At 38.0% G+C, this 13,661-nt stretch overlaps 1 protein-coding gene across 1 annotated transcript in view; it reads left to right on the plus strand.

The window, feature by feature from the left end:
* The first annotated feature begins 725 nt into the window (after nucleotides 1-725).
* Nucleotides 726-13,661, plus strand: part of LOC149146908 (26S proteasome non-ATPase regulatory subunit 4 homolog) — a 204,437-nt gene continuing 191,501 nt past the window's right edge. The window contains exons 1-2 of the mRNA XM_089438178.1: nucleotides 726-969; nucleotides 2,192-2,305. Coding sequence (XP_089294304.1) covers nucleotides 958-969; nucleotides 2,192-2,305 — 126 coding nt within the window. The 5' untranslated portion in view covers nucleotides 726-957. The remainder of the gene's footprint in view (nucleotides 970-2,191; nucleotides 2,306-13,661) is intronic.

Raw genomic sequence — 13,661 nt, forward strand, 5'->3', positions numbered from 1 at the left:
ATCCAAGCTCCTTCTATTTACAGTGTTGCGACTTTCCTCTCACTTCACAACATTATAATGTTGTCCCTACCCATCTGTTTTCATAATTGAAGCTCTAGGTATGCAACTGTGTAAACCACGCGCCAATGTAACTTCTCGATCCCTCGCATGCTTACAATCTATATCAATCCTTATGGCAGTGGGGTGGCCATGCGGGCTACCAAGTGGGGGCAACCTTTCGCTCTTCATAACTTTTCATTGCCTTCATCGTTGGGAACATGTTGCGAGGTTGATGGACACCGCCTGTGAGGAGCCCCTTTAATTATGTCTTGTTTTCATAAGGCCATTATTAAATTTTTCAAATTTTTTTTAATTTCCTTTACCTAAATAAATTTATTCATATGAAAATAAACTTCGGAATACTAACTCCAAAAAGTCAAACACTTTCCCTTACGCACATACAAAGGTTTAAGAATGCAAACAACTTTACTCACATACCACAAAGGTTTAAGAAGGTAAACACCTTTACTCGTATACATACAAAGGGTCCATCAATATAAACACCTTCCTCACATACACACAAAGGCTTTACAACTCTACCGTGTCAAACACTTTCCTTTCCCAACAACAACTTTCCATTTACACATGCATTTGAATGTAGATGCTTCATCCAACCACTAAACCATATATTTCGATCTGCTCTATTTAGATGAAGATGTTTTGTATTTGAGCCAATTTTATAAACGCGATCCCCATTTTTTTTCGCGATATACAAAAAATTAACTCTCTACAAACTAGACTCCAACGTTTATTACATAAACGGAGACTTTGTGAAAGCTCCAAGGCGCATAGCTACATTTTTCGCATAGTAGCCGGAGCTGTTTGAATGAATCTGTTCCGCGCATAAGCTCGCGAAGCCGGCCAGATAACTGAAAACTTGAAAACTTAAGGATATCGGCCTAAAACCCATCGTCAGCCATGGTTCTAGAGGTATGCTTAGCTTTCGTTATCTGTCTACTATTTAATTTTTGTTCTATTACAGAAAATTAGTTTTTAGGGCATCTATTTACAGCAGACACAGCTTCTGTAATTTAAGAGCGGATTCCCAGTTTCAGCTATCTTTAACAAATTCTGCTGCAAAGCTTACTAGATTTCTGGAGTCAAGCATCCTGTTTCACATTTTCTTGGCGCGGGAGCCCCTGTAAATTAACTTGGTTTTGCTCATTAGGGCCGCATCTCACTGGTTCTGAATACCGCCAATGGTTTTGCGTAACTGTGCTTTGCAATTTGGAATTACATTGCAAATTCTGGAAGCTTTTGGAGTTGATTATACCATGAGAAGCTAATCACCGTCGGGAGGTCCTTTAAATTCATATGATGTTTAACAAGTTCTTGTAATTGACATACCTAACAAAATGTATAGTGATCTGAATTTACTTATTTCCTGAAACTTTTCTGAACGAGGTTCCATTCATAGCGATTGTGCCGAGAGCAGGTTTGGCACATTCTATAGCCTAGGTCGGGTGAGAGTCTTCAATACTTCATCTGTGTAGCTATGTGCCACTCAAACAGACAAACGCAAAACTAGACTACCTGATACACAAGTTGACAGAGAAGAATAAAACCCCGGCTAACATGAATAAAATAAACAGGGTAAAAGGTAAAAAGAATGGACATTAATAAGGTACTTCAAAGAAAAAAACTACTTACATAGATCCTCCGGGTCTGTTAAGCACCAAGAGGAATAAAAAAAGGTTGAGGTGAAAACTTCAATGTTGTTAAATAGTCTTTTAGGGGCAAACACAGTGAAGCTGGCACCTTAAGTTTTTGGATCCTTCTCAGAACATACGATGGATCTGTGCAAGTTGATAATATCAAACTATTTTGATTGCAATGACTGGTCTGACCAGTAGTGACCTAAAAGGATCACAAGTGGTACATGGAGAAATGTTCGACACCAATTGGAGTCAATAAAAACTATAATTGGTTTTCCTCCCCTTAACAGAACGTGTTAGCATAATGGATCATGAATTTGGAAATAAAAGGATTGGGTACTATTCAAACATTGCTTAGTTTTAACTTTTAACCAGAATAAATTGAATCCTGTTGGCCGTTTTCAATGATTGATAATAGTTTCCCATTTTTGTAATGTTCCATTGTGATTATCAGAGATTAGAATTCATTTCTTATTATTGCTGTTTTCACATGACAGGCGACAATGATTTGCGTTGACAATTCTGAATGGATGAGAAACGGGGATTACCCTCCTACTCGCTTCCAGGCACAAGCTGATGCTATTAATCTTATTTGCGGGGCCAAAACTCAGGTGCAACCAATTGTTATGTCCTTTTGTGATCGCTGGAGTTTCTTTCTTCATTTCTTAACGGAGTTGTTTAGTATATTGTTGAAAGTTATACAATGAGCTTAAAAGTTAAGAGTGCCTGTGAGTCGTGTAATTGGCTACTACAAAAGAGAAAAGAAGGAAGAACGACTGTGGGTTACCATAGTTGGTTATGTTCAAACTTAAATTTGATTCTGTTATTGTTACTAACATAGCCTGAGAATTTTTAATAAACCAACTTCCAAATGCTACTATAACTGGAAAAGAAACCTGTTAACTAAAATATGAACTGAAAATTGGAAAACATACAGTTCAAACTGAAAGTCAGAATTCTAGACTGAAATTGGAAAAACTGAATTTTAAATAAATATCTGAAAAATTGTCAGTTTATGAAAGAATGCTAAATAGCTGGAAACTAGACCCAACTTTCAAGCAGACATTTTACTATTCAGTGTTTCCAGCGACTGCAACAAAGTGCAATGCTGGAGTTGCAAACAGACTGCATACCTTTCCAGGAAATCCCAGGAGCAAATTGGTTTTGGCAGTGTCCTGCACATGGAGTGCCCTTGGAGGATAGGGTGACAAACTTGGGAGTAGTTGTGGGAGAATGGAGCATGCTCTTGGAAATCTCCAGGGAGTATACTTATTAGGCAAGTTGGGGATGTGTGCTTCATGTTAGAATTTCAAGCCCCAGGTGACTAATGTTCTTATGATCTCAACCAAACAAGTAGATCGCTTGATATAACTAACGCTGAAATTAAATTTCAGACCATAGCATCAATCACAAAATAGCTAGAAAATAAGCATTGGAAGCATCAAAATTAGTTTCACATGCACATAGGTACTCCATCAAATCAACTTTTCATTTCTTTGAAAGAACTTACAAGGAAATCTCTACATGCTGGCCAAGAAAAAAACATGCATGGATACCAAAATGTCCCTGAACTGAGCTTGTACAGCTTGCTGAAAAATCTAGAAACTGCGGAAAACTGCTGTGCAACTTGTTGGACAGTTTGTACAGCGCTGTCCATATGACTATGTGAATCTGTAAGGATTTGTTCATGCAATGGTACAGACTTTTGTACAACTGCACAGAAATGTACGGACTGCTGTCTTAAACTGCGTGCTGCACTGGAAAGTATCTTCTTTGGTTGCCTGCTCTCTCCCCATTGCTCAACTGGTCAAGTGTGTGTGTAAAAGTCTCTGTCTTTCCCTGGCTTTATGGTTTTAGTGGAGAATCTATTTTTGAGGTTACTCCCAGTCTAAGAACAATTTTAGACTCATTTGCTAAAAATAAAACTTACTTTTTTAATAAAGTGAATTACAGAATAGATTTACTTTTCCAAAATTAGAATTATTTTAGAAAATATTTTTTTCGAAAATATCTGGAACTACTTCTTGCATGTTCACATTGAACATGTGCGGAGTTCCTATCTGAGCTATAATTCTCAACTCTCCCTCTTAGCGAGAAATTTTTTTTGCACCAATCCAAGTTTGTCTTTTAATGCTTCAAACTTCCCTTTTGCAAAGGGCTTGGTCCAAATGTCAGCTACTTTCTGATCCATGGGAATATGTTGGAGCTTCATTGTTCCCTTTTGAACCCTGTCTTGTATGAAGTGATATATGATCTCTATATGCTTGGACCTGTCATGAAAAACTGGATTTTCACTGAGTTTGTTACAACTTTGATTATCATAGCAAATGATTGTAGGCTCGAACTCCTGATCAAATATCTTGTGAGTAACTTGCAAAGCTAGATGGCCTCACAATTAGTAGTACTAGCTACCATGTATTTTGCGTTTGCCAAACTAAGTGCCACAGAAGTCTGCTTCCTATTGAACCATGATACCATCCCCAATCTCAAGCTAAAGCAACACCATGAGGTGCTTTTGTTGTCTGCTGCATTGCCTGCCCAATCTGAGTCTCAATAACCATGTGAGTTCATTTCACCATCTCTAGTATATCTCAGACCGTCAAATATCTGAGCGCATGTCTTATTGCTACCCAATGCTCTTGCCTTGGCTACCACCATGAACTAACTCAATGTGTTCATTGCAAAACATATATCTGGCTTAGTGTTGACCAAATATATCGAATTTCAATTGCTTGTATATTGTGGGATACACTAACTTTGAATTTGAAGCTGCCACCTTCTTCAGATTAGTGATCATGGGTGTGGCCATAGGTTTGCAATCTTCAATGTGAGACCTCATTAGGATCTGAACTGCATACTTATCTTGCCGAAGGAAAATCTCCCTTGGTGTCTGTTAAACCTCCAACTGTTATCACACAAATCTGCATCCATAATCCTGCATGATACATTTAGACAATGAACCTTGTTACTGTTGGAAGTCTTTCGATTCGCACTGGTGCTTTTCAGTCTTGGGGGGGTATCCCTAAGTGGTGTATACTATTATCCACTGAATGTTCCTGCTTAAAACTTTGATTTTGATTAGAACACACTAAAATCTCCCTCTTGATCTGTTGATGAGCAGTCAAAGGTGAGCTAAATCTGAAACATATTTTATAATGGTTGGGATTATATTTCTAAAGAAAATAATAACAACGAAATTAAATGTCATGTAAGAAATAAATGTGCACCTTAAGTGAAGTAAATTCAAACAAGTGCACTCCAATCTACCATCACACCACAAACAATTTATTCAATGGCATCCAAATACATTCAAAGAGTTTAAATTAAACATAATTGAACAAAGTCATAAGATTACCCAAGAAATTGGTTGCATCAAGTGTCCTAAATAACAAGTTGCCATGAGTTCCTTTGTTTGTGATGGAGGCAATAGTTTGAGAACTAGAGCATGGAAAAGTGAAGGGTTGTTGCTACTAACAGAGTTGTTGCTACTAACAGAGTGTCTAGGAAATTAGCTGTCCAACCCCTGAACTATTGATCCAATGTGCATATATAGAAGAGATGCCTCCTTCTCAAAGCCTCTTTGGCATACTTGTTGGATTAGGTAAGGATAAAAGTATAAAAGCCAAAAGTCTCTACATAAAATCAAAGAAACTCTCTTTTTTTGCTTTTAGAACAGCTATTTCCTATGCAATTATATCAGCCTTTGCCTCCTTTAAGAAAAGTCTTTCCTGTCTTTTCCACGAAGTACAAAATCATCCTCTTACCAATCCTTTGTTCAACCAGCCTTTGCCTTGCTTTATATCTGAAATAAAGCAAGTCGACTCCAGCTTTTATTGTCTTCATTTCAGTCCGCCCACTCTTAATATAAATTCATGTCAGTCCGCCAAATCGCTTGTCACATATTTGATTTCATTGAAGAGGAAATGTGTTAAAGGCTAGGCCTAAATGATGCTGATAAAATACTGTCACAAGAGTTATCACACCCGCCTAATCAATGCCAAGGATATCATTAGGAAGTGTACCAGTGGTAAATTCATTATTTAAATCCACTGTCTTTGCAAAGCTGCTCTGTACTTGAAAAATTGAGATGTACTTTTTGCAAGGATTTCAATATTGGTTGTGATTAATTTATCTAATGAAGTTCAATTCAGTTTTCAATACTGTGAAGGTTGCTACATAATCTTAGTTCAAATCTCTCTGCATCTGAATTAAAACCTTGTAGTTTCTGTAGAACAAATGGTTATGACTAGACACAAAGAAATTCTTGCAATCTAGGAAAAAGCTGGAACTTCCTTATAATCAAGTAAGAAAAACCTTATGGACTTTCTGTTATGATGAATTTTCTGCCCATGTAATTTGAACCAGATTAATATGGATATAATTAGCCTTCCATTGATTTCATTTTGCATCTCCATATTTCAAAATCATATAATTCTGATAAAAACTTTTAATTTGAGAGCCTAAGCTGCACATAGAAGCTCGATGGTGTATTAAATTAAAATTTTCAAGCGGTGGTGAGATTATTGAACTTGCATGTCCTCCTTTCACTTAGTACCTGTACATATGGTGGGAGGACATTGCTTCAAAATGAGCTAAATCTGTGCAGAAACACCTTGTTAAGCCCTATTAAAACCCCACATTAACCCTAAAACTGCTTATATTGAGTGACTACACTTCTATTGTTATGTAGGCTACAACCTCTCATTGTACCATTTTATTATAATTTTACCCTTTATCTCCTATATATACACTAAGGAGACTTTGTTTTAGGAATCAGGATCATCAGATCTTGACGTGTACATTGTAAAATGAGGTTTTCTCTTCGAAGTGGATTGTAATTATTGGCTTCTTATCATTTTTAAGGTGCAAGCTCCATAATAGTTGGTATTAGAGCATACAAACCTATGGTTTTGCTGCTTCAAATAGGTTATCTTTGCATTATTTTTCTAAGATGTTTCATGTTAGGATATTCCGACACATAGGAAATAATTAAGTACAACTTGGTCTAGTGTATAGTTAGGTAAAGTGTGTTTGTTTAGTATGTACTTTTTGTAACTTATAATCCGAAGGTCACGATATGTTCTAGACATGAAGTGATCCGACAGTTCATTTTCTTCTCGGTATTACCGACACTTGATCCATGGCTTAACACCCGATTGGTCCATGATCTCTATTTAAAGAGCATGGAGGGTCATTTGTTATGGCACTGTTCATGAGAGAAGCCCTTGTAAATTTTCTTTCTTTTACATTAATAAATTGCCTGAAGTGGCCGCGTTGGCTTAGGCCGTGGACTATTTCCCTCTTTGAGGGTTTTAACCACGTCAAGAATACTCGTGTACTGATCTGTGATTTGTTTGTGAGCGGTGTCCTTTAGTGTTCTATCTAAGGAAGTTACCCTGTAAATTCTTATATGGTATCAGAGCTATTCGAGGGTCGCATCCGTCGGTGATCCAAATCTGAAGCCGATATAACCGCATCCGACTGTCGTTTCCTAGATCTACTATTTCTGACCGCTTTCGAGCCGAGAGGGCATCTGTTTCAGTGAGGAACCCCTTTCGTTTCACGCGAAAAGGTTTCCAGTAGCCCTAGCTACGTCATTTTTAAGATCTGGAGGTATATAGTCTTTATTTGCAGTTATAGTTATTTATCTCTGTTTATTTTGGTTTATAGTCCTCAATATTTTTTTTTTTATTATCGGATCTATACTTTTCATTTCTGCCTATGCTCTTTGCCTCGTGACTTTGTGCGATTTGGGCAAACCAGAAACATAAAGAAACGATTTTTCTCATGCGTATGCTCTTTTCTGTTGCGTCTTAGTGTGATCTCGGAATGTCAGAAACATTGAGGAAAATATTTAGTTTCTGGTGAAATCTAACTATAAGGCGTAAGACTTGGATTACTATTGTTTTTTCATTTTTGGGTTGTGTGGTTTTTTTGTTTGTTTTGTAGGCGAAAAGGGGATTTTGAAGTAAGCACACACTCCAAAGCTTCAGTGAGAAAAAAAAACCCCTTCCTCCTTTCCAAAAATTACTGACCTTTTAAACTAGCTTGCTTGGTCCAAAGTTACTTTATGAGAATAGAGGTCTTGGGTTCAAGTCTTTCTTTTTGTTGAGTTACTTTTTCAAAAAGCACATGTAACTTATGTTGTAAAGTTACTTTAGGTAAAAGTGTTCTCACCCATTATAAAAAGTGAGTCACTTATAAATCTAAAGTCACTTTATCTTTTATTTAAGTTACAATTTAGTGGATAGTTCATAAAGTACTGTAGTGACTTTCACTTATTTATAAAAGTGGGTCACATAAAGTAATCTTTTTTTAAAAGTGAACTAATTAGATTAAGTTTGGAGGGGGGGGGGGGAGTTTTTTTTTTTTGTTAATAAATATAACATTATCATTCACTTCCCAACATTTACGTGGTTTGTCGGCATCTTCAACAACATTTTTTTAAAAAGCCATAACTTTTTCATCCGGAAGCCATTTTCAGAGTCGTCTTTTTGAATCGGCCTAATTTTTCGATATCTTTCCATTAGAACACTTAGTTTCAACATCTAGTACATGAGCTATATGCGAAGGGCCCACCTTATCACCCGGTCTAGCTGCTTTGGAAGGGTTATACCAATTCTTAATCTTCTCATCATCTTCCCAAGAGTCAAAACATATGGCCAGGTGAAATGCAACTTTGCATAGTGTTGCTTGCATGCTCCCCTAGGGTCATATCGATGAAAGCTCATCTCTCCGAATTTGGGGCGACTATGTTCTACAAGCTCTGCTTCTGTCGCCTTCAAACTCTTTAGCTCATATGACCCTACTTGCAGAGGGAAGGCTGGCCAAGGTGACTTCTTCTTCTTCTACAACTATTGCGACAATCCTAAGCGTAACTGATAACTAATCTCCTGCATGACAACTTTGTCGGTCACATATTTTGGCTTAAGGTGTGGATGTTTATAGGATTCGAGGACTCTGATATATGTGCCTTGAGAAGAGGCAAACCAATATGCAACCTCAGTAACAACTTCTTTGGCTTTGTCGGCCATGCAGGGTGCCTCAACCTCAAAGATCATCTGATAAAGCACGAGAAACTAAGTTGCACGAAGATTTGATGGTAGAAGTTGTTAATTTAGTGTTTTTTTCCTTATAGGGAATGAGGCGAGAGCCTTTTTATAACTTGCGAGAGACATCTAGAAACAACCATGAATTAATTTAATCACAAAATCAAAAAGTTAAAAGAGAAAAAGAAAAAAACCCAAAAAGAAACACTTTTTTGAGCAGAAACGCACCCATACCGACCTGAAACGCGTTTCAAGCCATATGGGCTACATTTCAGCCTCGTGAAATTCGCTTGTATGGCTTGAAATGCGTTTCAGGCCCATACCATATGTGTTTTAGCATTTCATCCCAGTTTCCGGGAAGAAACATCCCCTGGCCCATGTTTCCTGTAACATAGACGGTAAAGTAGTGCTCGACTAATTTGTCATATACTCCCCTAGAACTAACTTCTGACAATAGCCCTCAATGGATGTTGACAGAGGGTTGTTGTCTGGTCCATTTGATACCCTGAAACTAATTTCTAGCGCAAATTCCATCAAGCAGGTATGCAGACATGTAGAATTTAGGTTGCTCGCTTTGTGTAACCTTATTTGCCTTTGATGCATTTATCTGCAACTATTGGGTGAGTATGTCTGAGCAGTGAAAGATTTTTCCTTTTGTAACAACTAGGTAAAGCATGTAAATGCATCCTTCTTCACAGAATTAATGCTCTCGTGCCCATACAATTTGCAACACATAGCCATGAGGTATTGGTAGACTTTCCTTAATGAATTTGTCATGTAGATTCCCTCTGGCTTCTGGCAAAATTTCGCTGGTTTCTGCCACCATGTCTTAATCACATCGTTTGTATTTAAATGAGACCAAGCTACATAGATTGAATTTAGATACTCTTCAGCACTCGATAGCTTGTAGTATGAGTGAAGATCATGGGGTTGAAATGTCGGGAGCTCTTGCCCACTTACACTGTTGAGAATCATGTTTTTGGAGTCTAGACCTTGTAGTATCCATCCTATCGCTTCTGCACACGGTATCACCACATATCTACAAACAATCCCATTGAACTTGGATCTTTTAATATTAATGTAAACTTCTCTATCTACCAAATCTTCTGGGAACTCTTTCTCAATAAAAGCCTTGTTTATGATTTGCCATGTGATGATGGTGGACTTGTCAATGAAACACTTGGTATTTGGCATACTAGGCAATCTTGATCTAGAACTTTCCACGACACCTTTGGTACTGCTTTCAGTAGCCTCCTTTGTTGGTCCTTTCTGTGTGACTGGAGGCATTGTGTCAGTGGACGATGACAAACTAATAAGCTCGGGATTTGCAACACCTGCAAGTGGAAACTCACTCATTGCAAACCAAAATCTGTTCCCAAAATCACTTCTTGTATCAATGCAAAAGATAGTCACTATGAGGGAGGATTGCAAGTTGTGAGCACATGCATGCAAGCTTGAGGCAAGGTGGCCCTAGTGGCCACAGGAAGTGTGCTCTGAGCGATGGCAAGGAAGAGAGACTTGGGCAATGTGCATGTCGGATCAATGAGAGATAAAGACTTGATTCTTAGGGCCTAGAGCTGTGCAATGCACAATTGAAAGAAGAGAGGCTTCTCGTATTGCGCTGGCCGCATCAACAGTTGACAGTGGGCTGCATACGTCTGACTAGAAGTGCACAATATGCAATTGGAGGGTAGGTTGGGCACAGTGGGCAAGCACAATGAGCAAGGAGGTTAACATTGCTCACTGAGAGTGCGCAATGCGAAGCCAGTCCTTTGATGTGCGCATGTTGGAACAACAGTGAGCAAGATGTGAGGGCTTGTTGCTTGGAAGAGAGGAACGTGTAAATGAAAAAATGGAGGCAAAGATCAACTCGAAAATGACCAAGTGTTAGACAAAGATAAGCAAAGAGAACCATGCATGCATTCATATATACAATAGCAATCATAACTGGAATGCGAAAGGTCATGAAATGTGAAGAGGCACTAGAAACGACACATGTAAGAGCTAAAATAAGAAAAAATGACACTTTCAAGGGAAGAAGCAGGCAAAAACAGCTCATGCAAAAGCAAAAGCAACACATGCGACAATAAAAGCAAACAAAAGCGACAACACGGAAACTTACCCGGAAAGTGTCGCACTTGCAACCAAGAATGCTCCTAGTGCTCAAGGAATGCACAAAGCTCATTATGAAGTGTACTTAGCTTATCTTAGAAAGTGTGCATGTGAAGGGAACACCACTTAGACTTGTGGATGCATGGAAGAAGACACTTAGGATTTCTAGAAAAGACTTGAACACTTAGAAAAGTAAGACCAAGGATGACTTCAATGACTTAGATCGAGAGTTCACATGTCATTAAGGGGCTCCAAAATTTTGATATAGGAAAATTTTTGGAGGGGGTTGTAGCAACTACCACACATTCATACCTATTTTCCTTGGCAACATATAATGGATGGAAAGTTCATCAAATGGATGTGAACGCCGCTTTCTTGAATTGAAAGCGAATGTCTTCATGTCTCACCCAAAAGGTTTTGTTGTGAAGGGATGAGAACATAAAGTTTGTAAACTTATCAAATCCTCATATGGTTGGAAACAAGCACCACAAGAAATTGCAATTCAGGCACTTTAATGTTGATAATGCAACTTTGCTTGTCAAGAAAGTTGGCAATTTTTTTACATCTTGTAGTGTATGTAGATGATATATTGATAATAAGGAATGATGGAAGCTGTATTGCATCCATAAAAAAAAATTGAAGGAAGGCTTTGAGATGATAGATTTGGGACATTTTTACAACTACTTGGGCATTGAAGTGACTCAAAAATCCAAAGTACATATTGGTCTCCCTAAAGAAGTACATGGAAATTGCTAAACAAGTTTGGCATGGCTGAGTGTAACCCTCTCTCTACTCTAATGAAAATGAATTTTGGGATAAAACCAAGTTTGGAGGACTTGTGGGACATCTTCTATCTTACGACCATCAGACTAGATGTTTAATTCGTTGTTGGGTTTCTTTCCAAGTTTGTACAAAAAACCTCGTGAAACACATTGGTCCCCACTACAAAGAGTGTTCTAAAATAATTGAAAGGAACTCAAGGTTTTGGACTCAAGTATCCTAAGGCAGATGACTTCAACCTGATTGGATATTTAGATTTAGACTCTGATGGGGATTGTTGCAGCAAAATCTAGTAGGCCTTGTGGGGGGGCTCACAAGGTGAGCGTCTCCTTATGGCAATAATGAGGAAGGATTTCAACTCTCACCTCAACAATCTTCCTCCTGTTGTTTAGTGGAATTTTACCACGAGAGAGGCTTCCTTGTATTTGTCTATAAGGGTATTCTAATTAGAGGACTCAAGGTGATATGAATGGGCTAGTGAAAGATACCCTAAACCTGAAACAGACTCAAATCTTTTCTATAAAGAAACAAGTATTCTAACCCTAGACTAGCTAAGGACTACAACATGCTAGAGCTTATTGATATGCAATGATAAAGGAATATCTAGACATGGAGAAGTGAAAGAAAGGGTTTCCTTAATGATTAATTCAACAAAGTAATAGGGGGAACACTTAGATAGGCTTCAAGTTGAAGCTTGGTTAGGGACTAGGGTTTTAATAGTAGAAAGGAGTTTGGAAAGAATAACGTCAACCCTACCTAGGGAGGTTTTGCCACAATCAATGCTACATTTAGCTTTTAAAAGGTTTATGGAGGCAAGCCTTGTAATTTCATCCACAATTCTCTCAAATTCAGCCTTATGGCAAATTGGCCCTAGAAAAGCCCTAGCGGTTTGCTTGAAAAAAGCTAGGAGAGATAAAATAAAGGAAAATATTTAAGTTTTAATAATTTTTTATTAACACAACCTTGGCTAGTGCTTAATTCTATGGTGGCAAATGGAGTTTTAGGGTAAATTTTAAAGGAAGATGAAAAATGATTGGCGTAAGGGTGGAAAATAACTTTCCTCTTGTAAAACCCTAGCTATATTTTTTGTGAGGGGATAAATTAAATATAGAAGATGCACCCTAGGAGTTCTATAGATTTCGTGGAAGAGTAATTTTAACATGCAAAATTTAGCCAAGATTTCCAACAAACAATATGCATTTAGTGATGGAACATTTAGAAACCTTAGCATTAAATTCATTGACATACAAAATATAGAAAATTCATCAATAAACTTACAAATTCTTCCAAGAAAAGCTTTCTTTCAATCCCCAAAAGACATATCCAGTGCAAAAATCATTCTCCAATATAAAGATGCTCCACAAAAATCACATATTCATGAAGTAGCAAAATAGACAAGGCAATTGCACTCTCTAAGGAGGCCGAATTCAAATGTGTGATGATGTTCAAATGAAGTGGAGGGATCCTCTATTTATTTGAGGTCTATCCCTTCACATTTACAAAAAAATTAAACTTAGAAGCCCTAAAACAAGTTTGACTTTGAATGTTTGGCAAGGCAAGGGGTTACAATCCAACCCCATAGCTCAAAACAATAAAATAATGCCACAAATGCCCACACGTGTGGGTTGATATCCTCCAAAAGTGTGACGTCATCTTCTTTTTTAGCAATAAATGCCACAAGAAGGCGTGGGACAGGCTAAGGAGATGGTTCGTCATCATAATCAAATCAAATTTTGAGGGGAGACCCCAAGAAGTGCCTCCATGTCCAAAAACCATGCTTTGGGTGCCCTATGTCACCCACTCGAGGCCTAGATGGGTGACAAGGCACCATCTCTCTCTAGCATTGAGGCTTCCAGAGTGAGAACAAGTCCTCCCCTTATCATCAAAAGTATTACCATCATCATTTGTACTCCAGAACAAGCAACACCCATCAAACAATGTTAAGGCCATCCTGGGGGCGTCCTGGGTCCGTTGGGTACAATATCAAATATATCCAACACCAAGCAAGAGAAACTTAACGTTTCTA

This window comes from Pinus tabuliformis, chromosome 9, assembly GCF_031772625.1.
Source record: "Pinus tabuliformis cultivar Carrire ecotype Pingquan chromosome 9, CPIR1, whole genome shotgun sequence".
Lineage (NCBI taxonomy): Eukaryota > Viridiplantae > Streptophyta > Pinopsida > Pinales > Pinaceae > Pinus > Pinus tabuliformis.